This window comes from Anomalospiza imberbis, chromosome 5 (genome assembly GCF_031753505.1).
Source record: "Anomalospiza imberbis isolate Cuckoo-Finch-1a 21T00152 chromosome 5, ASM3175350v1, whole genome shotgun sequence".
Classification (NCBI taxonomy): domain Eukaryota; kingdom Metazoa; phylum Chordata; class Aves; order Passeriformes; family Viduidae; genus Anomalospiza; species Anomalospiza imberbis.
Genome location: NC_089685.1, coordinates 6011119 through 6038686, shown reverse-complemented (window position 1 = coordinate 6038686; position 27568 = coordinate 6011119). Strand labels below are relative to the sequence as shown.

General features: G+C 43.3%; 1 protein-coding gene across 1 annotated transcript; it reads right to left on the bottom strand.

Moving 5' to 3' along the window:
* Positions 1 to 1730: 1730 nt before the first annotated feature.
* Positions 1731 to 26181, bottom strand: PROSER2 (proline and serine rich 2). The gene is made up of 4 exons (XM_068189495.1): positions 26027 to 26181; positions 16564 to 16779; positions 6402 to 6654; positions 1731 to 5502 (listed from the first exon to the last, which is right to left on the bottom strand). The coding sequence occupies exons 2-4, from the start codon at positions 16741 to 16743 to the stop codon at positions 4511 to 4513; spliced, it is 1425 nt and encodes a 474-aa protein (XP_068045596.1). The 5' UTR covers positions 16744 to 16779; positions 26027 to 26181; the 3' UTR covers positions 1731 to 4510.
* Between the last annotated feature and the right edge of the window lie 1387 nt (positions 26182 to 27568).

Below are 27568 nucleotides of genomic sequence, written 5' to 3'. Positions count from 1 at the left end.
CTTGGACAGTGGCTGGGTTAATCCTGCCTGGGCAGGGCCCAGGGAGTGGTGGGGAATGCTGCTGCACCCAGGTGGCAACCGGTCACGGTGGTGTCCCCCAGGGCTCAGTGCTGGGGCCAGCCCTGGTTGACATCACTACTGATGAACCAAGGCAGTCCGCTGGTGCCATGGAGTTGGGCAGGAGTGCTGATCAGCAGGAGGGCAGGAAGGCTCTGCACAGGGATTGGGACAGGCTGGATCCATGGGCCAAGGGAATAAGGTTCAACACCACCAAGTGCCAGGTCCTGCCCTTGGGTCACAACAGCCCTATGGATCCCTCCAGGCTGGGGGATGAGTGGCTGGAAAAGTGGCCAGTGGAAAGGCAGCTGGGGGTGCCCGGGACGGGCCCTGAGCTGTCCCAGTGCTGCCGCCCTGCTCCAAGGCCCTTCCTTTGTAGCTGCCTCCAGAGCAATCCCACTGGAGCAGGTGCTGCTGTGCCTGTGCTTCCCTGGCTCCCCCTCTGCCAGGAAGGACAGTGAGTAGCCAGCTAAGGAAGGGCTGTGATTTTTACTTTGGTGGGTTCAGCTACACAACACTTTGAGCTTGTTCAGCAGAGCTGCAAGTTACTCTCTGCTGAGGCACAAACAAGACTGAAAAGCTGCCCATGCTGCAGGGTTAAAACTACCACCCCTCCCTTCAGCCTCCTGCCTCCCCCAATCCCTCTATGGATAGCACTGTCTGAAGATGTCTGTTCTAAAGGGAGAAAACAAATTCCACACGTGTGTGTGTAAAGCAGGAGTCGAAACATCAAAAGCTTCTTCCCCGAGCTGCAGCCACTTGAAAGGCTGCAGGTGCTGGGGCAGCTGTGAGGCTTCACCTCCAGCACGGGTGAGGCACTGGAACCTCCTTTAGGTTTCATTACAGATCCAGCCAAGTTAAATTCTCTGCCTCTGGCTCCAGGCTGGAGCTGGACACAATTACAAAAGGCCACCTGCCCTGCCATGGCTGAGACATGGAGCTGAGCCCTGGGGCAGCCCTGGAGAGCTTGGAGGCAAGGCTGCTGCACCTGCTGCTGCTTTTTGGCTACCACCACAAACAGCCTCAGGGATAAGAAAGTAGCTCAAGCAAAATGGGAAGTATTTCTTTTTTCTAGAGTGATTTCTATTCTCTCTTTTATGACACATTATATTTGGACAAATGCTCAACACCACCTGAAAACTTACATAGAAATCCTTCTTCAAAAGACAGAAAAGCAGCAAACAGCTGTAGAAGGGATGGGTAGGAATGTTCTCTGACAGGGAACTTTGACCTGTGCAACAAGGAAGGCTTCCACACTCAGCAGGACCACACTCACTTATGGTAACAGCCTTGGAAACAAAGATGTTATTCTTCTTTCACATATAAAATTTTCCTCTTGGAAAGGTCATTTTAATAATGCAAAACATTGTGAGAGAGAAGCTTTTGTCTAATTCAAACACTGTTCAGGATGAACTTCATTCTGGCAAGGACAATGATCACAGCTACTGAAGCCCAGCAGTGAGAATACACATCTCTTGTCAGACATAGCCTTTTTTTTTTTGTCCCTCCTCCAGCACCTGCCATGACAGGGTTGGGCTCTGGCTCACACACATCCACAGTTGCAAAATGAAAGGTTATTAAATCAGTATTAGCCATTAAGAAAAAAAAGTCACCTCCTTCCTCCAAGAAGGAATCATGTTACTGGGTGGCAAAGAACACAGTGGCACCTCCCATCAGCCATCATTTCATTGGGTTTATTCTAGTTTAATAGATGATTTATCAGATTTGTGCAAGACAGTTACCTCTAGCACAAAGGGAAATAAAGTAAAATCACAGCAACATATACACACAAAACAAGATACACAAAATAGAGCTAAATTTATATACAGGTTATTAGCAGCTAGACTTAACTTCATTTAGTACATGGCTTTACTCACTACAGTTTTAGGCACAGAGAAGAATTTATCTGCTATGATGAAGGGCCACAATAAATACCTCGTTCCAAGTCCTCCCTGGGCAGAAACTGCTTTACCTAAGGAAGATTTAACTCTCACTTCCCACCAGTTGAGGACACAGCCCTGCACAAAGGATGAGAGAACATGATCCAGCTAATTCAGCATACAGCAACTTTAGATATTAAATATCTGGGGTATCTTTAAGTAGGGTGACATTACAGAGTTATTGAACTAGACTGAATTTCAATGAAACTGTGTCAGGGATTTTCCCCCATTTGCTTAGCAAGGGCTCTCAGCTGTAAACAACTCCAAGAAGAGCTGGCAAGAAATGATTAGATGTGGAGATTGCTTCGTACGCACTTCACATTCATAATGAAGAATTTGCTTTACCAGGACTTAAAAGCACAACGGCCATGAAACATTTAAATTTACTTAGCAGGTTATGTTAATAAATGATGATGTATCATCCACATGTCAGCCTCCATTCCAGCCTGCACTGCAGCATGTGCTTGGGTGTATTTTCTGTGTTCCCTAGTCTTTCTGATTTAGGACTGCAGACTCAGAGCCCAGCAGGACAAGCCTGTGCTTTACTTGCAGCACACAAGCAGCCTTTTTTGCTCCAGCAGCACCTCTCACGTTTGATTATGCATGCCCAAGTGCTCTGCCAGCCCAGGAACGGCCACATATTTTAATTACTGATTGCTTATGTATAGCAAGCCTGTCACAATGAGGAACGTGATCACTTACCCAGTGAAAACGCTGAAAAGAATAACTACATAACAGAACCAGCCAGATACCGTGACAACACAATTAAAAATTTAAACAACAAGCAGATAATTAAAAAAAAACCCAACAAAAAAAACCCTTAACTTATGAGGCAGGTTGAGAATGACACAAAGGTTTTTCCTTCACGACAGCTTCATTTACAAGTACAGCTCAGCAAGTTTGAAATACTTTATCACAAGAACTACAAACTTGTTTATCACAGTTATGTCAGAGCTCCTCGCCAAAGGGTGTGTCAGTTTCTGCTGTAGCCACCCCTCCTCTCCAAGGTTTATTGCTCAGCCACTTTGGAGAAGGAGTGCATCGGTCGAGGCTTCAGAAAGTGCAGAGAGTAAGTCAGTTTTTCCCTTTAGAAAAAAAATCCAGAACACTGAGAAATCAAATGTGAGGGAATAACAACAAAAAAAATTGAGGGTTTGGCATTTGATTTTAAAGTGGCTATTCTTGATGTTTTCAGGTAATACAAAAAGGGAAGGAGTTTCAATGTGGAAGGGCAGCTTTGCCATATTAAAAAAACCAAAAAACATACTAACACACAAATATATTTTGGGACCATCTTTACCAGCTTGTCTACTGAACAAAGGCAAAATACCACCAACTTGGACCATTCAGGAGAGATGTGCAGCTCTCCTGAAACTCCACATAGCCTGCAAGAATTTTGGCTGTAACTTCTGTTATGCATTGGCAGGGCAGAATCAAATAAGGCTGTGAACAGAGGATTATTAGGGCTGTCAAACGACAGGAAGACCAAATGACAGTTTTAGAAGTAACAGAACTTATAATTTGTGTAGTACAGCTACTGTTCAAAAAGTAGCAGTTCCTTCCCAGGAGCCTCAACATAAAAGAGAAAACTTTTGACATACAGGTCTCGCTTTTGGTACCAAGTTAACTTGTTCCTATGGCTTCTCTGCTGTGAGATCCTCCCTGGGACAGAGCAGCTGGGGTCACAGATTGTCAGGAGACTCTTTGGCTGTCAGTGCGAAATCCGGCGCTCGGTGCATACCCTTGAGGCTCTCCCGGTGCCTTTCCCTGGACACGTGGGTTGCTCAGGCGTGACGCAGAAGCAGGTGGCTGGGAGGGGAGGGCAGACTCCAGGTGCAGTAGCAGAGTGAGGCAGTCACCCATTCAAAGCTTGGGCTGCTCTGTCCAGGAGAAGGTCAAAGCAGAAGCCATCCTGTGCACAGTTTTGAGTCAAGAGGAGAGTGAGGGAGCAGAAGACTCCGCTTCCCATCCAACACTGGCAGGGAAAGAAGCCAAGCCAGATAACACAGACAACAAAAAGTCACAGAAGGGTGTCACACTGTCAGAAATTTCAGCTGCGACTTTATCTTGAGCTCCCATGGACAGACAGACAGACATCTGGGCAGGACAGACGGAGCTCTTTGTTTTGGCTTCAGAAAGAGCAAAAGCAAGATTTGCCATTCAGCTTGCTATGTACAACAATACTGCACTGTACACTTCATTAACGAGATGCTGCCTGCTACAGTCCAGCATTAATTAAATAAAATTCCTCTTAGTCACAAAGAGCAACAGATGAGTATCTCTGTAGGAAGGAGAGCCAAACCCCACTGCTATACATGACCCTACGTGGTGCTAGTCCTTCTGGGATAAACACAAGTGGCCATTCCACAGTGTCTAATACCTTCCTGGCTCGCCTGAAGCAGAGAACTTTCCCCTTTTTCTTCCAGTCCACTTGATCCCAATCCTGTTGGGGCTGTTCCAGCACAAAGCCATGCTATGACTTTCCCCCTACTGCCACAACATTCCCATCCAAGTTACACAGTCTCTTTCAGGAGTCCCAGTTTCCGGAGTGCCTCTCTCCTGGCTTCTTCAGTTGAGCCACGGCCGGAAAACTTCACCGTTATCCCTTGGGATCGAAACCCTGAAGGTCTAGGCAGAGAACCTGACCTCCTCCTCATGTCCAGGCTTACACCAGGTTGTTTATAATCATTGCAACTTTTTTCTGTGTTCTGCTGTGGGCAGCTGACTTTGTTAGTGGCAAGAGCCACCTCTGGTTTGATTGTTACAGTTTTGCCCATAGGAAGGAAAGGGCTGGGCTCACTTTTTAAAACCTCATGGATGTTTTGATATCCATTGGGAACAGCCTCTGACTGCCTGGGCTGCACATCAAGCTGCTGAGTGCTTGGGGCATGGTCCACTTGGTCCTGAGCTGGCTTTCCCTTAACTAGGCCGAGTTTTGTCAGGGCTTCATAGCGTGTTTGCTCAGAGGAGAGATCCCGTAAGGAAGAACTTCTGTTACGTGACAAGAAATCGTTTTTGTGCAGTTTCTCCTCCAGTTCAGCTGCCAGAAGAGCTCCCCCATTGATGTTGGCCAGCACCTGAGCCCTCCGCTCCTGGACGTTAACCGCTGCTTTGGAAATCGTCTCGCTGAATTCCTTGCCACTGACATTTGTTATGTTGATGTTGCTTGGGAACCGGTGCAGTTTGGGGGCGGGGGCAGGAGGGTGCTTGGGTGCTGTGGAATAATCACCGTTGGCTACTGGGGCTTTCTTCCTGTCAGAATTCCCTTCCTTGAGGGCACCGGGGAAGCGTGCCCGGCTCTCCACCTGCTGCTCAGAGATCTTCTGGGCCATGATGAGAGGAGTGGGGATGGAACGGAGCAACTTTGGATGCTGCACTGGAGGAGGGGGTGGTGGAGGAAGAGGAAGTGTCTCAGACACCGCTGGTAGTGGTGCAGGGGGGTGTGGGGGAAGGTCAGCAGGTACAGCTGGCTGAGGGCTTTCGGCTCTCCGAGGGGCATCCAACACTAAAAGGCAAAGCAGCAGAGACATCGTTAACTCTTCACACAGAGCAGAATGCAAGATAAAATGCTTCTTTTAGCAGCATTTCTCCCCTCTCCCTAACCTTTCTAACTCAACCTCAGCCCACACAGCCAGAAGAAAATACAAGTCCCAGCAATGGCATCTGTTAGGCAATGCTATAGCTCAAATCACCACGTTTGCCATGTGTCACTATCACAGCCCTCTCTCTGCCTTTCACTCATAGTCTGCATGTTGCTTCACTGTGCTTCAATGGCTGCTCTTTCATAAGAGTTTTGCAGTTCTTATTTTTTATTAAAACAGCCAGGAGAGGACACATTACGTCCCACTGTGTGTCCTAGCTGATGAGTTCATTGTCCAAACACAGAGAGAACATGCTACAGGGTGACAAAAACATCATGCCATATGCTATCTTGTCACAAACTCACTGATAGGATCCTATGCCTTTCAGTCCCACACAGAGTAACACTGAAAACAATCTGCTATCTTAAAACTCTTGGAAAAAAAACCCTTTAAAAATGTCTTGGAGAAGAGCAGAGCATGAACAGGTTGGAGCATACAGTCTGCCTTGTTGCAATGATTGTGGCAACACAGTGGCTCAAGAGTGACAACGCAGTCTCCAGGCAGAGGACTGAGACAGCAAACCAACAACTTCATCAGATGCATGACCCCCGTGAGGGAAAAGGGAAAATTAGGAAAAATGTTACAGTAGCAGCAAGAATTTCAAAAACCCCAAGGCAAATTAAAGTCACTGTCTTTAGAGCTCCCAATGACTAACAAATTTATCTTGAGGTAGTAATGAGTTCTTTAACAGTTTCTACAGAGAACTGGAGTAGGTCAGGGCTGGATCAAAGGGAAAATCCACACTTGCAAGAAACCAAACTACCTGGTTCTGTATCTCTGCTGGAAGGGCCTTCATGGTCACTGCTTTCAGGTGTTGACTGCACTAAATCAATGATATCTTCTGTCTCTGAATGACTAGACACATTTTCTTCTGTTGACCTTGGGGACTGACAGTGGATGCCACTGTCACGTAGGGCCATCTCCTCCAAGTCATCTTCTAAGGCATCTATGGTTTCCTCAAAGAACATGAGAACATCCTGTTCTTCATGAGTTAAGTATTTCAAACTTTCATCATCCTATGGGGAAAAAAGAAAAAAAAAAACAAAGATTGACACCTTCCCAAAGAGACATTTAGACATTACAGTGCTAAAGGTCAAAAAAAAAATTAAAAACCAAAATAGCAGCAATTGGTATTACATGCTTTAGTTTAGCAAAGAATTCTTCATTTGAGTTGTACAGAGAAAATTACTAAAAGGTCATAAAAGCCATAAGAACTACTAAAAAAAAAAAATAAAAAGAAAAAAGTCCTACACAGACCTGTGCCTTTGCAGGGGTTAGGATGGCTTCTTCTGATGCCAAACTGTGTTCTGTGTCAGATTCAGGGTCAGGGCTTGGGGAACAACATGGGAGGGAAAGGGTGCACTCAGGACAGCCCCAGAAATGGGTTGATTCCCTTTTTGCTCAAGTCCAAAGGGTGACTTGACTTCTAGAAGCAAAGCTGGAGCTGAGAAGTGTCTCTGCCACTACAAACTATAAACTATCCAGAGGTACGTAAGAGATTATGAAGAGGTAACAGTAAGGAGGGAGAGGGCTTCTAAAGATTTTACCTTTGAATTACAGAAAGGAAAAGCCAAGAATAAATATGAAGACCTGTTCCCTAGCAGTATAGTGCCTTAGGCTATTTTCTTCAGCAGGAAATAATCCTGTAGACCACAGAAGTGATAAAAAAAATCGCTTGGATTGACCAGTCTTCATTTTCTCTGAGTCAGAGCTCTTAATTAACTTGATTAACACATTATGACTATGTGAAGCTGGGCAGCAATGCTCTAACTCTTTTTACTCCACCCTTGGAAACACTAACTTTTCCAGAAACTTGGAGATGACAAAGAATGATTAAGAAAGGCACTGCATTAAGACAATGGATACAGGAAAGATATTTCCCAAGAGACCTATGTAAATTCTGGAATGCAAGTATATATTGTTGAAAAGCAAGTGAGGTTTTCCCTTTTCTGGACTGAATTTCGCCCCCGCCAAGCATACACTGGAAACTTTGCTGTCAGTAAATCAACAAGAAGCACCAAGGACACCTCATTGCATGTGCAGACAGGGTAAAAAGGCTACTTCTCTGTGGAGGGCTGGGAGAATTTAGGTAAATACATAAAGGTATGCAGTACAAATATTCAAGAGGTAGCACATTCTTGCTAGGGCAGCACAACTTGCTTCAAACTCACTGTGCCTGTTCAGATCATCTTACACTAGATTAGACTAAAAAAAAACCTGTGTGCAGCTCTACCTGTTAACTCCTTGCACAAATAAAGCTTTTATCCCCATTCTCAGCACTAAAAGTAAGAACAACATAGCTCTGTACCAAAATAATGCCTATAGATGAAGAAATATAATGTGCTGCATTGTACCCAGTGGCGGTTGATCTCCAAGCACTCAGAATGTTACAGATGAGAAAATAAGTGGTTTGAGGCTCTTAGCCTGTGTGGCCAATAGAACATTTGGTGGGTGGGAAAGATGTACAGAGGTGTGGTTATTTCTAACTTAATCTTAATATCCAGTGTACTATCAGAATAAGTAACTTATTCCAGCTCGCAGCAAAACCGCTACAAAAGCTGAAGTTTGGATGCCATTTGCCACTGCTGGTTTAAAAGATGAACTTCAAAGGCTGACGTAGTCCACAGCTCAGCACCCACCACATGTCAATTTTCAAAGGCCAAGGAAAGTTTTACAGCTGCACTTGAAAAGCAAGAGACAGACAAGCCTTCCTTTTTTTTTTTTTTTTTTTGGTGTGTGTGTGTGTGTGTGTGTTTTTTTCCTTAATGGATGTTGCAATCTCCTTCCTTCTCCACCCAAATACTCATAGGGCTGCTATGTCTAGTAGGCGAGAGAATGACAGGAAAGGAGCCCTTGTTGGGTAGCCCTGAGCTGGAGCTAAACACAACTCCAAGAGCCTTTTGTTGAGGGTGGGTGAGCTCATTGTAAGAGCCAGACTTACACAGGCAAAAGAAAAGAAGATGGGATTGTGTTTAAGAAGTTCATAGTGGCAACAAATCCAGAGTGTGGTACAGGAATTACTGTGTGCACCTAAAAAAAACTGCTCCCACATTGGCTTAACTTGTTTGATCAAGAGCTGAGCAAAGAATAAAGCAAGGAAGCAAAGACTTCCAAAAGCACTTCCTTGCATCCTTTTCTGTGCTGTAAGACTGAACATTTTTCCGTGATAGGCAAGATTTGCAGGAGAGCTTTGCCTGATTTAACCATCTCTCATGGATCTTGCTGTGTCCCTTTAGCTAAAGGATCTAAATTGAGTAACCATCTCTTTGCAAACACATTTGTAATAAACAGCATACCAAGATGTGAAAGGCCAACTTCATCTCTGTTAGCACTTCGTTCTGTTTCCTCATGCAGCTTCCCTTCAAGATGATCAATGTCACATTTCATCAGAAAAAAAAAAAAAAAACCCAAACAAACAACAAAACTAAAACAAACATCTCTGGAGAATAGGCAGTGTTAAGTCAGGGCACTGTACTGAGATGCAAGGCATCCAGTCTGGATAGAAACTCCCTCAGGCCAGATATGTTTCAGTTTGCCAGCCAAGGAAACAATCCCATTTCAGACACAAAATCACAGTGGAAAAAAAAAACTACTCAGGCTGGTCAAACCAAAGGAGCTCAGAGATGTAAAGCAAGCAGTGACTTGCTTTATTCCCACCTGTATTACTTGCTTTATTACTACCTGTATTATAGTAAAGCCTTCAGAAAGATGGGGGGAATTTTTGTAACTTAAAGGTGCCAGTTTTAACTAAGGCTACCAAGTCTATTTGCAATTAGTTCATTTTCCATCTATTCCAAGTACTGGAACAGTCCATATTCTTTCCAGGCTGGTTTTCCAGGCCTCCTTTTTTCTTGATGAATCTGTGTTTAATAGTCAAAGAAAAGTCTTTTCAGCTACTTGAGTTATTCACCTCATAGTTTCCATCTACTCCCTACTCTTGATACACAAACACACCTCCCTAAACTAAATCGCACATACACCTAACACTACAAACTTTAAAACTACTGTCAAAAGACAGCCTGAATTTGAAACTTGAATATTGTGCTTCAGCTTAAAATTACATTAAATTAGGAAGATTAAAAAGACTGCTCAGACAGAAAAAAATTGGGAGGAAAACAGATGAAATAGCTGAGTATGCTCAGCTGGCATTAATATTTTAGATCTCTGTGAAGCCAAAAATTTCCTGCTTATGCCAAACAGGAAAGAGTCTGTTATAACACTGTTCGATATAAGAGAGGAAAAATAAAGAAATAAGAGAAAGAAAACAAGAATAGAATCTATTTCCTAGAAAAGATTCGTTGATTCCTTTCCTACCTGTTCAATACAAGGACTTAATATCCAGAGGACCACAATTTTTCATACACATCTGTAGAAATTCTGAACATCACATCCAGATCTAAAATCTTGATACCAGCACAGCTTTGACAGAAACAGAACAGCACAGGAAATCCCAAGACATCTTCAGCGCTTAAAAAATCTTCTAAAATCTGCTAAGGAACCAAACTTCAACTAGCAAAATACCAGGAGAATGCCAGATTCAACTGATTTATCAATCACTTGACAGCTTCACTGAAGAATTAATAGGCACAATTCCACAAGAAAGAAGTGAGTGGGTGCTCCTCAAAAGAACCATGAAGGGAGCAAACTATTCTAAGGTGTAGTTCAAAGGCCAGTGTAGCACCACTTGGGCCACAGTCTGTTGGTAACAAGACAGTTCTACTTGTTAGAAGGGGTGAAAAGGAAAGCCCTGCGTGCAGGAACTGTAACAGAACACACACAAAAGCTTTAGCACAGAAGAAGTCCAGTACCTCTGACCAGATTTACAGGAAAGAGAAATTGAATGGATTGTACTGCTGTGTTCCTGAAGCTGGAAGCATGTGAATTACAGGTAAGAACACGAACTACTACAAAGGATCAGACCAAAAAGCCCATTTAGCTCAGTAGCCTTCAGCAGCTATGAACACACAGCACTAGGGAGAGAGGATGTGGGAGGTGTTGCTGTATATTGGATGCCTATGTATTTTCCTCCCCTAAATCCTTCCAGTTTCCAGCAACACATGGCTTAAAGATTTCCCAGATGCATTGGCATCTGTGTATTTAATAGCCCTTAATGAGCTTTTCTAGCATGAATTCGTCTTATTGTTTGAGCCATGGAAATGACTGGCATGCACAGCATTCTGAGGCAGGGAGTTCCAGAGTGTAATTGTGTGCTGTGTCAAAAAGTGCTTCCTCTACAACCCACTATCTGATGGTTTTGATAGTACCATTTCATTCGATGAAGACTATAATATTTAGTGTTGTTTTCTTCAGTTTACGAGCATAATTGTACCCGTGTGCTTCATGAGAGGTAGCAAAGCATATAATCAATAGGTCCTAAGTGAGGAAACAAATTATCTACAAGTACTTAAAAGATAAACTAGATGAGCTAAAGTCATAAACTGACTAAATTACTCCTAACCTACTTTTAAAGAAAGGAAGCTGAGTATCTACTTAAACTCTGAACACATCCCTTTGATAAACAAAATTAGGCTGATCAGCCTATAGAAATTAAAAGGAAAAAGAAATTGTTAGACCAACATTGAGAAAAATTAGGAGACACGTCAGGCAAAAGCCACTAAATTTTTATTAAAAATCAAATAATTTCACACCAAGCTCATTTCTCATGAGAGGGTTATTGACTTGACCACAAGATGTCAAGTACCAGATGTCACATACCTTGATTTTAAACCTTTATGACATGGCCCCCAAAAATTAACTCACAGATGAACAAAAAAATGATGCTGAGAGGAAGTTACTGCAAGGTACCTGTGTAATCTGTGATTCTGTCAGTTTAAGTGCCATAAAGAGGGAAAAAATCTGCTGTTCAGGGATGCAGATCTCATTCTGGGATATATTAACCAGGGTGATGACATGACAGCACGTCCTCATTCGGAACACAGAGTTCAGATTCAGTTCCTGAACTTTGGAAAGGATGCAGCCAAGCTGGACACAGTCCAGAACAAAGCATGGAGTGCTCCAAGCTTAGCTGCACAGGAAGGCTCAAATAATGGAGCATGTTACATTTAAAACAGGAGAGAATGAATGGGTGGTGGGCAGATGCAGCCCTGTGTCCCTGTGTGTATTTTAAGCTATAAAAAGCTGACCACCCATATAATTACAACAAATCTTCTCTACATGCACTGACAGTGAGACAAGCGGAAGTTAACTTTCACATTACAGAAACTTTATTGCAAGTATTGTGTGAAAAGTAGCAGAACACATGAAGAAAACACTCTGGAAATTCAGTAATGCCTATTAGCATGGTTTAAAAAGCAGATATGCCCACCTGCTGGAATAATCTCTATCTACCAGAACCTGTTTGAAGCACAATGATACAGTTTGTGCACAGAGCCCAAACTGCCTTTAGGATCTGTAGTCTCACTAGCACATTTTACAGCAAGATCATTCCTTGCTAGGAGTCAGACTCTTCTTTTTCCAAGGCACACTGTTACCAGGTCATACTAACATCAGCTTAAAGTGGATGAAGCATAGCATAGCTCTCTCCACACCCTCTAAGGAATGGCTTCCACCTGCCCCAAGGCAGCTGTATCCATACAAAGCAAACAGTCAAAAATTCTTCTCATTTTTTGTGTATTGTTATTTGGCAAAGTCCTTGGACATGGTGAAAGGTCTTGTAATCCAGTAAAGCCTGTGGAGTATCAGCGTCAAGGAAGAAAAACATTCATTTTATGAAAGGAGTCTTTCTCAGGACTTTCCCTTGAATGTACCTGAAGTGCAGCTCAACATCACAAGAGTCATTCAAATTGTGAGGAAAAAAGGTGGCAGTGGGCTAACAGACACATGATCTGTCCTCTTCCAGAACCTCTAAATCCACACTGGATTCCCAGTGGATTCTCTTCAGGGAGGTTGAGGTAAAGAGATACCAACATGGTGCACTTAGAATGCCAGGTCTGTTGCATCTGAATTATCTGTGCTGATCCAAAAAAGGATAAGGATCGTAACAAAGAATTTTTAAGCTACAAGAGATACCAGAACTACAAAACAACCAGGTCACCCCTGAGTTAAATGGCTGAGTGTGTGAAACAAAACACTGAGCCAGCTCAGACCACTCATAGCATAGTTGCTCTTCATGTCTACGTAACCAACGTTCAGAATGTCACCTATACTATACAAGGGATCCAGGAATGACAAACCATCTTCAGTGACTGGCTATGAAGTCTTGTTAGAGCCAGAGAGGAAGCTTGTTTGAAGAAATAATCAGAACAAACAAAATCTCTTTAGAGTCATGGCCTCTCCCAGTTTAAGCCATTTGATTAGTGATCAAATGAAAGTCACTTGAACAAATTCTAGAGACCACCACTGCCCTAAAAAGAGTGGTGGTGAACTGTGGCATTAACCAGGGATCTGTCTGATCCAAAGGCAAAAAAATAAAATATAAAACACAGTGTGATCCACCAAGAATAACAAGAACTCACTATCCCTCAAAGCTATCACTCAGTAATATATCTATGTTCAGATACAGAGGGTAAAGTACTGAAGTTGTAGCAACAGATCCAAGGCACTGACACAGCTTATTATTAATGCAGTTCCAATTATACAGCTCACTTCAGGTACAACCAGCACCTCTGCCATAGTTTTTACAGGTAGCACAATTGTCCTAGCACATTATTCACACTTAGAAACTAAAGCAGTTACTCATGGCTGAGAATAGATACCCAGCCCAATTACCAGAGACAAGCACTGAAAGAAGGGTTGGCTTTAAGAAGCTGGTCTGTGCCTATTCAGTCAATGGAACAAGGCAAATTGCTTCCAAAAAAACCCAAGACCTAGTTTTATCTTCAAATTAAGTGTCCTTAAATTGCTGCAACTGTCTTTCATGGCAAGTTAATTCTTATACCACACGTCTGGCAGTGTCATTACAGACTGGGTTTTGGAAGCTAGAATTGCCAAGAACAGAGTGTTTTTGTTTGCCCTCACCCTTGGATAAGTGCAACTGATTCCATGCATTGAGAAAATAACACTTCTCTCAAGCAGATGCATGGATACCTCTTTTTAACAAAGAAACCAAAATATATGTGCAAATTAGTCCTCACATGTAACAGCTTTTATGGTTACCAACATTAATGTGAGATGAAGATATCAAGGGATACATTTCTCCCATCTCAACTCAACCTGCTGTGACAGATTCAGCCAAGTAAGTCCAGACCTGAACATCTATAATTTCTACAGAAATACTCCTAAAATCAAGGCATCATCTTGCTTTCCTTCTAAAATAATGAATTTGACTTAGAAGCCTGCAGTTGTCAAAGATAACTGGAAGCATCACTACATAGGTAAGAGAAGCTGAGAAATCTGGCAAAATTAAACTGAACTGACAACAGCTGACTGGGAAGGATCCCACATACAGAATTTTAAGACCTTTTTAGCACATGGAAATTGATGTCCATCTCCTAGTCATTCCTAAACTGACAACCTGTTCCCAGCAAGCGATGCCAGCACAGACACACAGGATGCAGGACCAGCCAGGAGTCAGCCAAACCAGCTGTGAGCAGTCAGCAAAGGCTAAAGCCAGTCTGAGTGTTTGTACCTATTATCACATCCCTGGGTTTGTTTGAATTCCACAGATGCAATACAAAGGTTATATTTAGTAACTAATGCAGTTTGACACTGAGAAGCTTAAGAGCCTGGTTTTTTTTACAATCAAGTAGGAAGAAACCTGGAGCAGCACAGGCCTGTCATAAGAAGCACTGTCACACTTCTTTCCTTTGCAATGCCATTACAAAAACCCAAAAAAATCAAAGCCAACCCTGACCTTTCTTGCTATGCCTCTAGGAGAACAGACCCAAGAAAGTGATAAATGAAGAGGCAGTTAGGTCTTTAGTTGCTTCTGTTTCAGGGTCCAGTGAAGGTCCAGTGTGCCTGAAAATACAACCCTACCTTTCTCAGAACTGGCATAATAGAAATTCTTTGTCTACACAAAGTTATCTACCCCTTTCCTCTCATTAGGCCATCAAAGCTTCTGCATCTTCTGAACTTTTATAACAAAACTACTGAAGCAAGAAGATGATGTCTCCAGGAGAATCTTCCAGCAATGAGGCAGAATAGGCAGCATTTCCCTCATGTTCAGTTTAACACAGACCCCTTCTCAAATTCAGAAATTGAAATGATGCCTGTATTGAGAAGAGTTTATATTGTCCAACCTGTTACTCCACACATGCAAGCTGTCAGCCTTATTGGACATGCCACCTACTACACTGCTGGAAGAAAAATCATGGAAGGGGATCTGTGGCATCCCAATTAAGTTTGTTGGTACACAATTCACTGTCTTCATGCACAAACTCAAATAAGACAAATCAAAGGCTCTGTGAACTGCTAATTCACAGGTCTGATGGGAATTGCCTAAGCCTGCAGCTAACTTTACTCCATCTATAAATTACTGCATTACAGAGTAGGAAGGGATTCCAATTCTAGCTGATGCATCGTCATATGGGTTATCACATGGCAGCATCTAGTTGGACTACGGGAACTTATGTAATTTTCTGACACAGCAAACACGGGATGAGACTGTACAAACTGATTTATACACAGCTTTGTTATTCAATACTGATTTTTTCAAATGTCTAGTCCCATGTCTGCTACTGCAGCTAAGAATAAAACCCAAGGAAACATGATTGACTATTACTGTGTTAATCTGGAAACTAGTGGTACAGTAATAAGCAAAATTAACTTGCAATTCTGTGTAAAATTAAGTTGTCTCCAGCAAATTACTACTTCCACCATAATTCCCTAAAATTCAACCAGCTTTCATAAAACAAACAACATACACTAACTTCCTGAGCCCAAATGATGTACTTAACCTCTCCCATCCTGACCCTTCACAACTTTTTTCTACAACAGATCAGGAACAGTTAAGGAACTAAATTTCGTCGTTCTTGTTTTGTGTTTTAACTAGCAACACAGGCTAAAGGATACAGCGTCATATTTGACAGCAAGTATTTTCAGTAGAAACAACAAAAAAAGGACCTGCATTTGAATTGCCTCCAGGTGCCAGAAAGCTCACAAAGTAGCACAAAACCATGAGTGTGTCTGAGGTATACAGATAAATACAGGTTTTGCCACTTACTCTTTCACAGAAAACTACCACATGAAAAGGAAACTATCAGGGAGGGCAGAGGGAAGGAGACAGAAAGCCTAATTCCTTATTTAAGGCAAGACAGAGATTTAGATTTCCAAGCAAGCATGTTAACCAGAGTGCTCTTTCCTCAGTTAAAAATGGATGCTTTCCAAATGGTTGGAATGACAAAAAAAAATTTGAAGGAGCCATACCTGTGCTTTCTAGGCTTAGCCTGTCACAGTACAAAGTGTACTGTTGAGTTCACTGCCTGATTCACCCTGCTAATTGGGAAGAATGCAGAAGTGCATCCTACTCCCTCAGTTACTCACTCACGATTTAAATGACCACACACTCATGCTCACTAATGCGAGCACAGCTTTGTTTATGGTGATGTATTTGTTACTCATCTAATTAAGGTGGAATAAGCTGAGACCTTTATTCAGGAGTGTCAACAAAGAGATTAAGCAAAAGCAGTGTGTAGAACAACCACTGTCCTTTAAGTTTCTTTATGAGCTATTTAAGAAAGCAAGGGCAGAGAAGCCCTTACTGCCATTCCTGGTTCTCTGGGAGGAAGGGCTGGAGAGAAGCACTCTCCAGGCTCTCAGAGACAATCAGACCAGAATAACAAGCTGTTATACTGAAACTGAGAAGTTATTTCTGGCCTTTGAGTTGAACAACCGAGACAACACCAGCAACTGCATAGGATTAGAAATGGGAAAAATCAATCTTAATAAAACAAAAATCGCGTGATGTGGCACAGAGCTATTAATGTAATCTGTATCACTAAGTGCAAGGCTCATTAAACACTTACCAAGGCAAGATTTCTGCACCTAGCTTGGCTGCCATGGTTCTCCACACTTCCAGTCCTTTCCATGCTCCCATGCGTGTGTTCTGGAGAGATTTCGGATGCCATTTCAGGAGAATCCACCAGGAGATTCCTAGGCATCACACCTTCTTGACCTATTGATCCCGACGCAGCACAGAATGCCATCAGTGTCTTATGTGGGGCTGCTCGCTTTATTCATGTCTGGAACACAGAGAACAATGTGGTATGGGGTTAAATCTGCTTGTTAAAACACTTGAAAAGGAATGGAAAATAAATGGCAAAAAACGATGCCACACAAGTTAATAAAGGGCATATCTTTATGTCCTGAAACACATCTACTGCTTTATGGGCATCTTTTAAAACACTGGTTCTGTTCAAAAAGATGACTAAAATCCAATATAGAAAGGTTCTGTACCCCATTTCTTGTACTTCCAAACCAGATGTCTATGGACAGTTAGAAGCAAGGACGCTGCATCTATCCTTGTCCTACAAATTCAGCTTGTGTTTTCCATTATGGCACATCATTAACATTAATAAAATCCCACTGGCTGAGATACCAACTGGCACAGCTCAAGTATCTTTATCTTTATTTGGTTTTAAACAGGAATTCTATTTATGGGATCACAGGAGGGAAACAGAACCCCATTCATTTCCTAACACTGCTGCAGTTAACTCATGCTACCGAAGCAGCTCTATGCCACCTGCTTCTGGTGAAAGATCCATGAGCAGAACTTGGTGCCATTTTTGCATCAACACATTACAAATTGCCTTTTAAAGCTTCAAGAGCTTTTATTTCACTCAGCCATGAAGAAACAGTACTCGTACATTTGGAAGACACTTACCAAAACAGACATATGCACCAGCACTCACTGGAGGAAAAGCCCCCAGTTTTTTAAGCTTTCCCAATGGCCAGTTCTGTAAAACCTCTGAATTGTCATAATCTCCCAAAACATTCTGGCAGAACTTTTTCTTTGATTCTCAAGGACACAAACACAAATGTCATCTAAGTGCAATAACAGCATCACAAGAGGTAGGCAAACCATAGAACCTAGCTCATTTCTTGCTGTGATACATTAAACCACCCTTTGCAATGAGAAACTGCCTTGCTTACTAACAGTCCATCTTTTCACCCAGCCTGGTTGTGACCCGTGGACAGCAGTGACACATTCCTCAAAACAGCTGGTTCTGAGGTGCCACGTTATATGCAACCAGCTGGGAAATGGACACCATTCCCCTGACACTGCACAAATTAAATGAGATGCTCCTGCTTCCCAAGTGCTTCTCCCTTTATTGTGGCTCAAGAGGCGACACCAGAAGCAAAGTCAAGCCTGCATTTCCAATTCAATCGGATTACTTCTCCTTGCTCCCCACAGCTGTGGGCTGAGGGCTGAGAAACCAGAGCCTTCTGGTAAGCTGATTAGTGTTTCATAGCAGTGAGATAACATCTGCCAATACTGAGCAACAATTCCATCCCGCTGATCCCTCCTCCCGGGAGAGAGCTATGACATTACCAGAGGTGCCTCGCCTGTGCCACAGCACCAACGTGTCCTGTGGGAAAGCTCCCACACAATGTAGCTAGGCTGCAGTCCAGCAAGTCTTGGAAGCACATCCACAATCCAGAGCACTGGGTTGCCACAACAAAAACATCTCATAGCCCTTCTTATGAACATTAGGTCTAATGATCAAATTTAGCCTTACTTTTACACAAAAAGAACATTCTTCATTTTTTTCTATTAAGAACTTTAGCTATGAATGATACAATGCATCCCCAGGATAATGGGCTTGAAGTAATGCCCAGAGAGGTAGAAACATGCTCATGGTCCTGGTTTTCAAGCTTTCAGGACAGGCAGGCACAGGAGCACCGAGGCAGTACCTTTGGCTGCTGCAGAAAGCTACACAGGAAAACAGCAGCCCAATCATGGAACATATCCTGCAACAGCAGCTCCATCTACAACAAACCCTGTGATGCTGAAAAGCCACACAGAAACACATCCACACAAGAAAATATGTGCAATTTTTGGAAGCCAACATTATCAGTGAAAATCTTGACTCCTCTGAAATCTTACACTTGAACAAACACACACAAATACATATATAATTTTTAGATGGTGAGACTATCAGTGCATCTTGACACTGCTGAAATTCACAGAGAACTACCACTGACTTCAGATTCCATCCTATGACTGTCAAAGTGATGTTCAGATGGAAAAGAGACCAGCAAGAGGTGAGTACTTCTACTGACATTCGACACAAGGCAAATGTTATTTCTCTTCAGCACTTTTAAGTTGCAGCATCAACATTTATCCAGGTGTCCCCAGTATAAACTGAATATGCCATGTTTGTTCAGTCACTCAGTGACTCTATAGACGACTGTGAGATTTCTAGAACTACACTCAAAACTATGAACATTTTATGGACTCCATTATGAGACGTCACTGCTGCAGATTACAATAGATATCACAAATAAAACCCACATTTAAAGACTAGCTAGGAGAAGATATTAATTGATGTTAACAAGAAACAAATCAAGAGGCCCAGATTTTGAGGGACAAGTATTTAAGAGTATTGTTCTACCTTCTCCAACACCAATACCTCAGTTTAACCAGGACTAAGTTCATGGTAGGCTATCTGCATTCAGGACAGCAGGAACACCCAGATTCAGCAGCAGTAAACATTAAAGTCATGAATTCTAAATAATAACAAATACCTCTGCTCCCAGCAAGCTCCCATTACTCATTCTGGAGCTGCAGTTCAGATGTTTCACAAAGCTCCTGAACAATGACTAAAGGCAGTGAGTGCAACTGGTTCAGAGAGCCACCCACACAAGAGCCAGTATCAAACATTACTGCACTGGTCCTGCTTTTGTGTTAAAAGCTCTGGCTTATTTGGGAGTTTTACTCATTTCAGAAAAGCTTGGGAGCTGTGCAATGGTCTGTGAGCCTGCAGAAAAGCTGCGGGGAAAGATTTCCCCCCCCCCGCACCCCTTCTACCTTTTACATCGTCTTTAACGCATCAAAGGTACACGTCAAGAAAATCATAATCCATTCATATACATTATTTCTTCTCCCCTTTGCTGGGTTCTTTATGCTTTAAGAAACTCCTACACCTTTGTACAGTGTCTAGGGCAGCTAGAGCTGACGTGAGGCTGCCCGGCACTGCTGCAATACATACAGCATGTTTTACAGATAAATTCCTCTCCTAACCAAGTCCCTTCATCCTCTTTATGTCATCTCTATTAAGTGAAAGACTTTATAAGTTTAAGACAGAAATAGTCGCGGATCTAGTGAATTTCCAGACCCCACTGTTTCAGTAGCATTGCCAAGGTAACAAGCAGGGTTCCAAAATAAGGTAACCTTGCTCAGAGAGAAGGAACAGCAGGAAGACAGGCGGCTGTTCCTCCTGACCTTCAGAGATGCATTAAATATGAAAGTTTCTCACAATGGGATTTGTTGTTCAGTCATTGTAGCTGGGTATTTTTTAGCTTGGCTTAAGAGATGAGTGCCTGTACCATTAGGGATTAATAACAAAAAAATATCAGATCATGACACAGGAGCACAGAAGTGTGATAGGAACAGTACTATTTGGAGAGAGGACCGCAGATATTAAACCAGAAATGCATCTTAGGGCAGACACGATTCTAACATCTGAAGTGATTACTTCTTGGTTACACTAGAGATAGCTTTCATGAGATATTTAAAACAATACAAGTCACATACCATGCATGTTTTTCAGAGAGTAGAAGGAGGAAATTGAAACATTCTGAAGTTAGCACTGAATTTCACCTCCAAAGATTTAATTTTGCTTTGACAGAGGCAAATAATTCACAGAGAATGTATTAAGTTGCCATCAAAGATAAGGTGCGGTCTGTCCTTTCAAAAAGGATATTTTTATAGTTTTGCTGACTAAGGTTACTTCTCCACTGAAGTTTAATGTTAGCATTTACAAGGGACTGTTTCTATAGTAGCAGGAGATTGAAAGAATTTTTTATAATAATCCTGTTTGAAGACTAGCTTAATAGGCAAAAAGATCAATACCACAAAAGTGCAAGACATTTAAATGCTAAAAATCAACTGCTACCTAAGACAGGAGCCAAAAGTCAGCAGACAGCACCAGGCCATTAACTGCACAATATACTTAAGGTGAGTTGACAATTTTTAGAAAATTATCATGCATTTTTAAAAGAGCACAAGATCAGTCTGTCCCTTTCACTACACATACAATTTCTAGAACACTCTCTGCATGAAACATTTCTGAAGATAGATTTCTAAGCCTTGTTGTATTCTGAGCATCACACAGACTTTGCCTTTGTTCTTAACCAGCTCTTTCTCAGTGATTCAACTGAAACAGAAGATGTACCCAAGTGAACTTCAAGACTGGTTTAATCTGTCAGCTGTGCACTGACATAGCAATGCACACACTGTCAGTCACCTTGCACTCCATGGTGGTGGTGGAGTTTGGAGAGTTAAACATCTGGAAAAAAACATCTGGAAACACTCTGTGGTCATTAGAAGTGTTACCATGGGATGGTTTTTATAAAAATGATGGTACAGGGGCAGATTGGAGATCTTTATTATCCTCTGACAGCTGGCAGCAGAGCAGTAAAACAAGGCAAAGGAGAGCAGGAATTCATTGAGATTCCTGCGTGCTGTGGTCAGGAGACCACAGGGCTTCCCAAAACAGGTCAGGTATTTGTGTCTAATAACCTCATGAATTTTTCCTTGTATTAAGTGCTCCTGCAACATACCTCTGAACCAGCTGTACAAGACCAGAGCTGAACAAAACCAGCTGGCCCACGACATGTCTTCACTGAGCCACTGCTGTTCCAAAGTCCTCAAAACTAACTGATGGTTAGTTACACTGGACACACTTCCTCCTTGTGAACAGGGCTATCAGCAACTGAATTCTTCTTACTGCCTTCAGGATGTGAAATACTGAGAAAATCCTTGAGCTTTAGGGGAAACCCTACTCTTGTGATTTACAGTAAGATTGAAGCTTTCTGGTAGAAGAATAGACTAAGTAACAGTACTGCCTACAGAGGCCAAACCTCACAGGCAAGTTGATTAACTCCAGGAGTACACAAAATAAACTGATGAGGTTTTGCTGAACACATAAAAACTCCACAGAATCAGACAGTAAATTTATAAGCTGTTCTTACAGAAAGAAACAAAACAAAACTGAAGTAACAACAGACAACAGCTGATGTTTAGGAACCAAGGTAAACCAAAACTGGCCAACATGGTTAAATTCTGACTTTTCTTCTCCATAAGTGTAGAAACCTGTGATAACAGTGAATATGATTCACAGTTTTTATCTGCTCATGAAAAATCCCGTGTATTTGAAACAGTCATGGCTATTTAACATCCAGTAACCTGGAAACATTCCTGCCCTTGTTTAGAGAGACTGCCACCACAAAATGGCCAAATAGAAATGCTGACCATTAACAGAAAAAGAACAAAAGAAAAAATACACAGAATCCATGACAGTAAGGTCTACTAAATGAGACCCAGGACAACAGCATTTTTAGAGACACTTCCTTGGACATCAATATTGATTTGCAGAACAGGTGACAAGTAGGACTGAACAATGTTCAGCCAAGTGTGAACTCAGGGGACTCTCATGGCAGCCCATGACAGATATGCAACTACATCAAAGTAATTATAGAGTGACAACAATCATGCAAGTCTCCCAGAATCCAATGTATGTAACACCAATATTTTGTTTTAAACTTTCTGTTTTCTGTGGCACACTTGTGACAATTCAAACTTTCCTTTGCAGGCTGGGGAGCTACAAAATCCGTTGGTTTTAGAGCTAAAAACAAAGATTCTCTCAGTCCTCTAAATCTGGACGTTGGAGCCTCAAAAAACACACTGAATGTCATTCATACAATTCACACCAGAATTTGTGAGAGCTGCCAACAGTGAAATAACTAATCCTGTGTACATACATTTTTTAAAGAACTAGATGGGCAAGGCACCAATTCAGTAAAATTTAAATCTGTCTGACTTCACTAGGAAATTCCATCACATGCTTAAATGGTTCGGTGAATTGGATCTCAAATGTAGCAACCACTTAAAAAGAAAGGAAACAATCACAAACCAACATTTTCATCGCCCAAGTAATAATTGCATTACTACACTGAATTCTCCAAGTCATGCTTTGCTCAGAAACAGTGCTTAAGGACACACCTTTGACCACGTTAATCCAAGCCTGACATACCAGAAAACGAGGATTCCGTACTGTGCTTCATTATTAACTGGTCTTTCTAGATTTTCAAGACTGTCCTTTTTACTGTTTTGAGACCCTATGGCTCAGAGACTTCACTACATACAACCAAGCCAGCACAAGTGCACAGCTCATCACTACCTCATACTGCTCTCTGCAGTGTTTGGGAAATGCTCCTTCTTTTAAGGCAGTGGAATGGCAGGGCAGGATTTGATGATGCTAATCACATTAGTCCACCCTCAAGATGGGAAAAGATGTGCCCACACATCTTTGCCTTTTCCCTTGCAAATAAACTCTGTCCCCAGTTCACCACATCAGCAACAGCATCAGCTGAATCTTGTTGACCGAAATGAAGGCCAGTGGCAAAGGCTCCTACACAACACTGTGGATTAAACCACCAAAGATGCCTGAAGTGCTCACATTTCCCACTCATTGAGTGACAGAATCACTTCCTGCCCCCACTAAAAATAAAACCACAGCCAGTGACAGGTAGTTACTTTTCTGTACATTGAGGTCTTACTAAGAGCAATGACAAGGCTCTCACTGGTACTCTCCAGTTGAGATTTGATGACCAGCACCTGCTCAGTGGGAGAACTGCATGTGATACCCAGAGCTGCCTCTCCAGTCCTATATGGGGCTTTAAACACATCCAGGTGATGGCTGAGTTCTCCTCTGACTTCAATTTGCCTTATGCAAATTTCAACAAGGAAAGCATCCCATTCTTTTCATGTTACTCTTTTTAAATCGCCCCTGTTAACATCAGGGTGGTGCTATCTGTGACAGCCAACACTTTAGAACCATGAAGTGTACATAAACAATTTCAAGCACAGACGCCTCTGTAATTAGTCAACTTCTGTCTTGTTACAGGTGCAGCATTGCTGGGGTTTAGGGTTTCATTATGTAACTGCTGCTACAGTCATAGCAATGGTGAGCCAAATCCTGTTTTACACAGTATTTAGGATAGCAAGACAGTTTTCAGCCCCAGTACAACTGTGTCACAGTCTCACAACTGGATTTTTGGCTGCTCTCCTACGTTTCTTTTTGTGACTGCTGTGCTGGTGTGGGGAAGAAAGCAGAGGACGTCTGAAGCACAAAGCATGGGTGTTTACTTTAAAAATGAAGTAATTTTGGACATTTCATTCCTATGTAAGTACATAAAGGTCTGCCTGCCCAAGGTAAACAAAGCTGAAAACAGCACTGGCAAAAAAGAGCAGTAGAGTCTTGGCCCTGGACTTTACTTGGTACAGGGATCATCCATACACACCCAATTGAAAAGAATACATTTAAGTAGTTAGTTATACTGGAAATTAAAATCACTTGCTTTTATTTCTTAATTAAAAAAAATAAAAAAGGAGAGAGGATTTTGTAACAGTAACAGCCTGTCTGGCTGGCTTTGAAAGCCACATTCATATGCTCATTTATTTTCATGCTCCAGTATTTCAGAAGGTCAGTCAGCCTGAGACTTGTCAACTGCTCAGAGTTAAGTTGTTCCAGTTACTATATCCAACCAGCAATCCGTCTGCCAACATTCTTAGTTAATATTTCTCTCAGAGGCATGCAGAGAAAAAGCAGCTATAACTAACAGGATGAGAGGAGTTTTACTACTGACAAAACAGATGCAATATATAAATCTCTCTGTTCCTTTCTAATGCCAGGCATTACTTGCCTTTCTAGTCATAAAAATTCATTCTACTCATTCACTGCTTATAGTAAAACCCCCAAACAAATCCTTGGTAAGAAAGACACTGCTGGGAAAATCTATTCAATTTCTGAGAAATAAGTAGTATCTTCATTTCTTAGAGACCCAAGCAAACAGCATTTTTTTTCTTTTTTTTTTTTCCCTTTTATTGTTTAAACATCAGCTCCCCCCTTATACAACATTAATTCCTGTAAAGGAGAAAAGCTACAATCATAATTCTTTTAAGTAGTGCCTATACAAGGAAGGCCATCTACAATGCTGCATTAGTCAAGGATCTGTGTCAAAGTCTTAAAATAATACCTTTTTATTAGCATAAGCCAGAAATTGCAAAAGCTTTTAAAGCTAAAACTTATGCTTTAGGGTTTAGAAAGAAGTCTTTCATAAAAAGGGAGGGGAAAGGAAATAACTGTTACATTTCTGATACTTGTTACAGCTTAACATCTTTGGAAAATGTTTAGAAAAATTCGGAAGAGGCTGTCTTATCTCTTTCCTATTTCATCTGCATGCTTGTTACCACAGGAATCATCTCTTTGTACACCCATGCACAGGACCAAGCACAAGAGAGCTCTACTTCCAGCAACCTCCTCTCGCTACCACGCTAAAAGAAAAACTATTCAGGAAACATGCCCTTGAGATCCTGGATTACTGAAAATCCCAAGAGTGTTTTTAAGGCTGTGCTTTCTCTTTACAGGCACTAAACCTCTCACCCGAACCACCTAAGATCTTAAAGAAGCCCCAGCTATCTCATGCTTACCACCTGCAGATGGAGAAGGCACCTGGAGGGAAGGGGAAAAAAGTATCCTGAACTAAAACCTGCTACTCTTTACACCGACGGCTTTTCCAATGGAAACCCTAAACTGCAGACAAGGAAAGCAAAGTGGAGGCACAAGGCAGCTGTTCCTCATCACCTTTAGTCAGGCAGGAACAGCATACATCAAAGTTTTACAGGTATGAAACCTTTGCTTATACATATTTTCTTAATGTTACCGATAAGCAGAAGCAAATTTTAGGTTACGCTAGGGAAGAACAAGAAATCCACAGGGGTAACAAAATTCTTAACAGCTCAATAGTGGGAAGCCAAGCCGCACACACGGCAGGGCAGCAGTTTGCTGACAGCTTCTCCTCCCCGCCCGTGTACCACAACTGAGGCAAGCCCCAAGCTGCTCTGCGGGGCTGTGCCGGTCCCCGTCCCCGGTCCCGCCCGCCGCCCAGAGCCCGCGCCGCGCACGGAGCACCCGGCGTCCCGGCCGCCGCTGCTCTTGGAGCAGGAGGGAAGAATAATTAAAAATCCATTAGCGAGTAATAAGAGCAACACCGAAGCATTCCCGTGGCGGGCTGGCAGGGGCGCGCAGCTCCGCGGCCTCTCCCCGCAGCGACACCGAGCCGGGGGCAGGCGGAGCGGCGCGAGCTCGCCCCCTCACGCCAGCGACCCGAGACCCGGCGGGGACGAGCCCGGGGGAGCGAAGACCCCCTCAGCCGGGAGCCGCGCACGGCCAGGGGAGCCCCCCGAGGAGGGGCGGCACTCACCGGCTTCGGGGTCCGCGCCTCTCCCAGCCGAGGGCGGAACGAGCCCCGGCGGAGGACAGGCAGGTGGTCGGAGCAGCGCCGCGGGCTCCGCCGAGCTGCCGCCCCGAACTCATGCGCACTGCGCCGGCCGCCACCCACGGCGGGCGGATAAAGCGGCCGGGCGGTGGCTCGGCCCGGCCCGGCTCCGCCTCGCCCGGGCGGGACCGCCGCCTTTGTCCCGGCGCTCGGGGCAGGGCGTGAGGCAGGGAGTGTGTGTGCCCTTCCGAAAGGCGGCTGCGGTGCGGCCGGGGCTGGGGGCTGCGCTGGCAAGGAGCGCAGGTGTGTTGGAGGTACGAAGTTCGTCAAGGGTCTGGAGAATCGCACGTGTGAGGAAATAGGGAGATGGGTTTGAGCGGCCTCGGGAAGAGGTGACTGAGATAGGACCTCATCAATGTCTATCGGTATCTAAAGGGGTGTCAGAGGATTGATCGGGCTCTGCTCGGTAGTGCCACCCAGTAGGACAAGAGGGAAAGGGCAGAAACCGATGCCTAGGAAGTTCCACCTGAACACGAGGGAGAATTTCAGTCCTGAGCAGTGACCGAGCACTGGAACAGATTGTCCGGAGAGGCTGTGGAGTCTCCCTCACCGGAGATATTCCAGAAGTGTCTGGACAAAACCCCGTGCTTCACCGCTGAGGTCGCTCCCGACCGGGCGGATTCTGTGATTCCGTGTCCCTTCGCTGTGTGGGGGCCATGGGTCTCCACAGGCACCCTGTGAGGGCAGAGAGCTGCGTGCCATGGTGGCCCCAGTGGCAGAGGGGACAGCGATACCTTTGGCTGCCTCAGAGAACCCTGAGGTAAAACCTGCCCCGATCGTGCCCAGGGAAGTTGTGGCTGCGCCATCCCTGGAAGTGTTTAAGGCCAGGCTGGATGGGGCTCTGAGCAGCCTGGTCTAGTTGAAGCTGTTGCAGGGAGTTGGACCTGGATGATCTTCAAGGTTTCCTTCCAACCCAACCCATTCTATGGTTCTATGATTCTGTGAGGCATAAATTGTGTTGGATCTGGTGTCTGAGGGGCTTATCCCTCCACTAAACTACTGGGAAATGGTGAAGGCAAAAGAGAAAAATTACTGTCACAACTGCCTGAGTCTGCCTCCTCAGTGGTGAAAAGGTTTATATGCCTTGTTAATCTGTGCCACCCATATACTTAAGAGCTCAATAACAAATATTGCCTATTTGTACTCTTATTTATTACCAATATATTGTCACAGTCACAGGTATTTATCAGGTGATTGTGTCCTCTCCCTTCTTCATTGTGCAAGGCCAAAGCAGCCAGCAAATTAACAGTTTGAATTCTATTACACTGTAAAAATTTCAAGCTGCTTTCAGAAATCATTATTTTCACCCATGCTGTGGTGGCTGAAATATTCCTAATGCAAGAAGTACCTCAAAGTGTGGAAGATGGAAATGTTTCCAAAATATGTGGGCCTACCTAAATAAATGGCATTACAGAACAGGGAAGGGGGAGCTATACAATGTGGGTCAGTGAGTGTTGACAAGGTAAG

Excerpts from the sequence above, each read along its gene's own strand:
- PROSER2 (XM_068189495.1), bottom strand. The coding sequence starts at position 16,743 with ATGGCATTCTGTGCTGCGTCGGGATCAATAGGTCAAGAAGGTGTGATG. Across the intron at positions 6,655-16,563 it reads GGTGCAGAAATCTTGCCTTG|GATGATGAAAGTTTGAAATA; the intron begins GTAAGTGTTTAA and ends TTTTCCCCATAG. Across the intron at positions 5,503-6,401 it reads CAGCAGAGATACAGAACCAG|TGTTGGATGCCCCTCGGAGA; the intron begins GTAGTTTGGTTT and ends TTTGCCTTTTAG.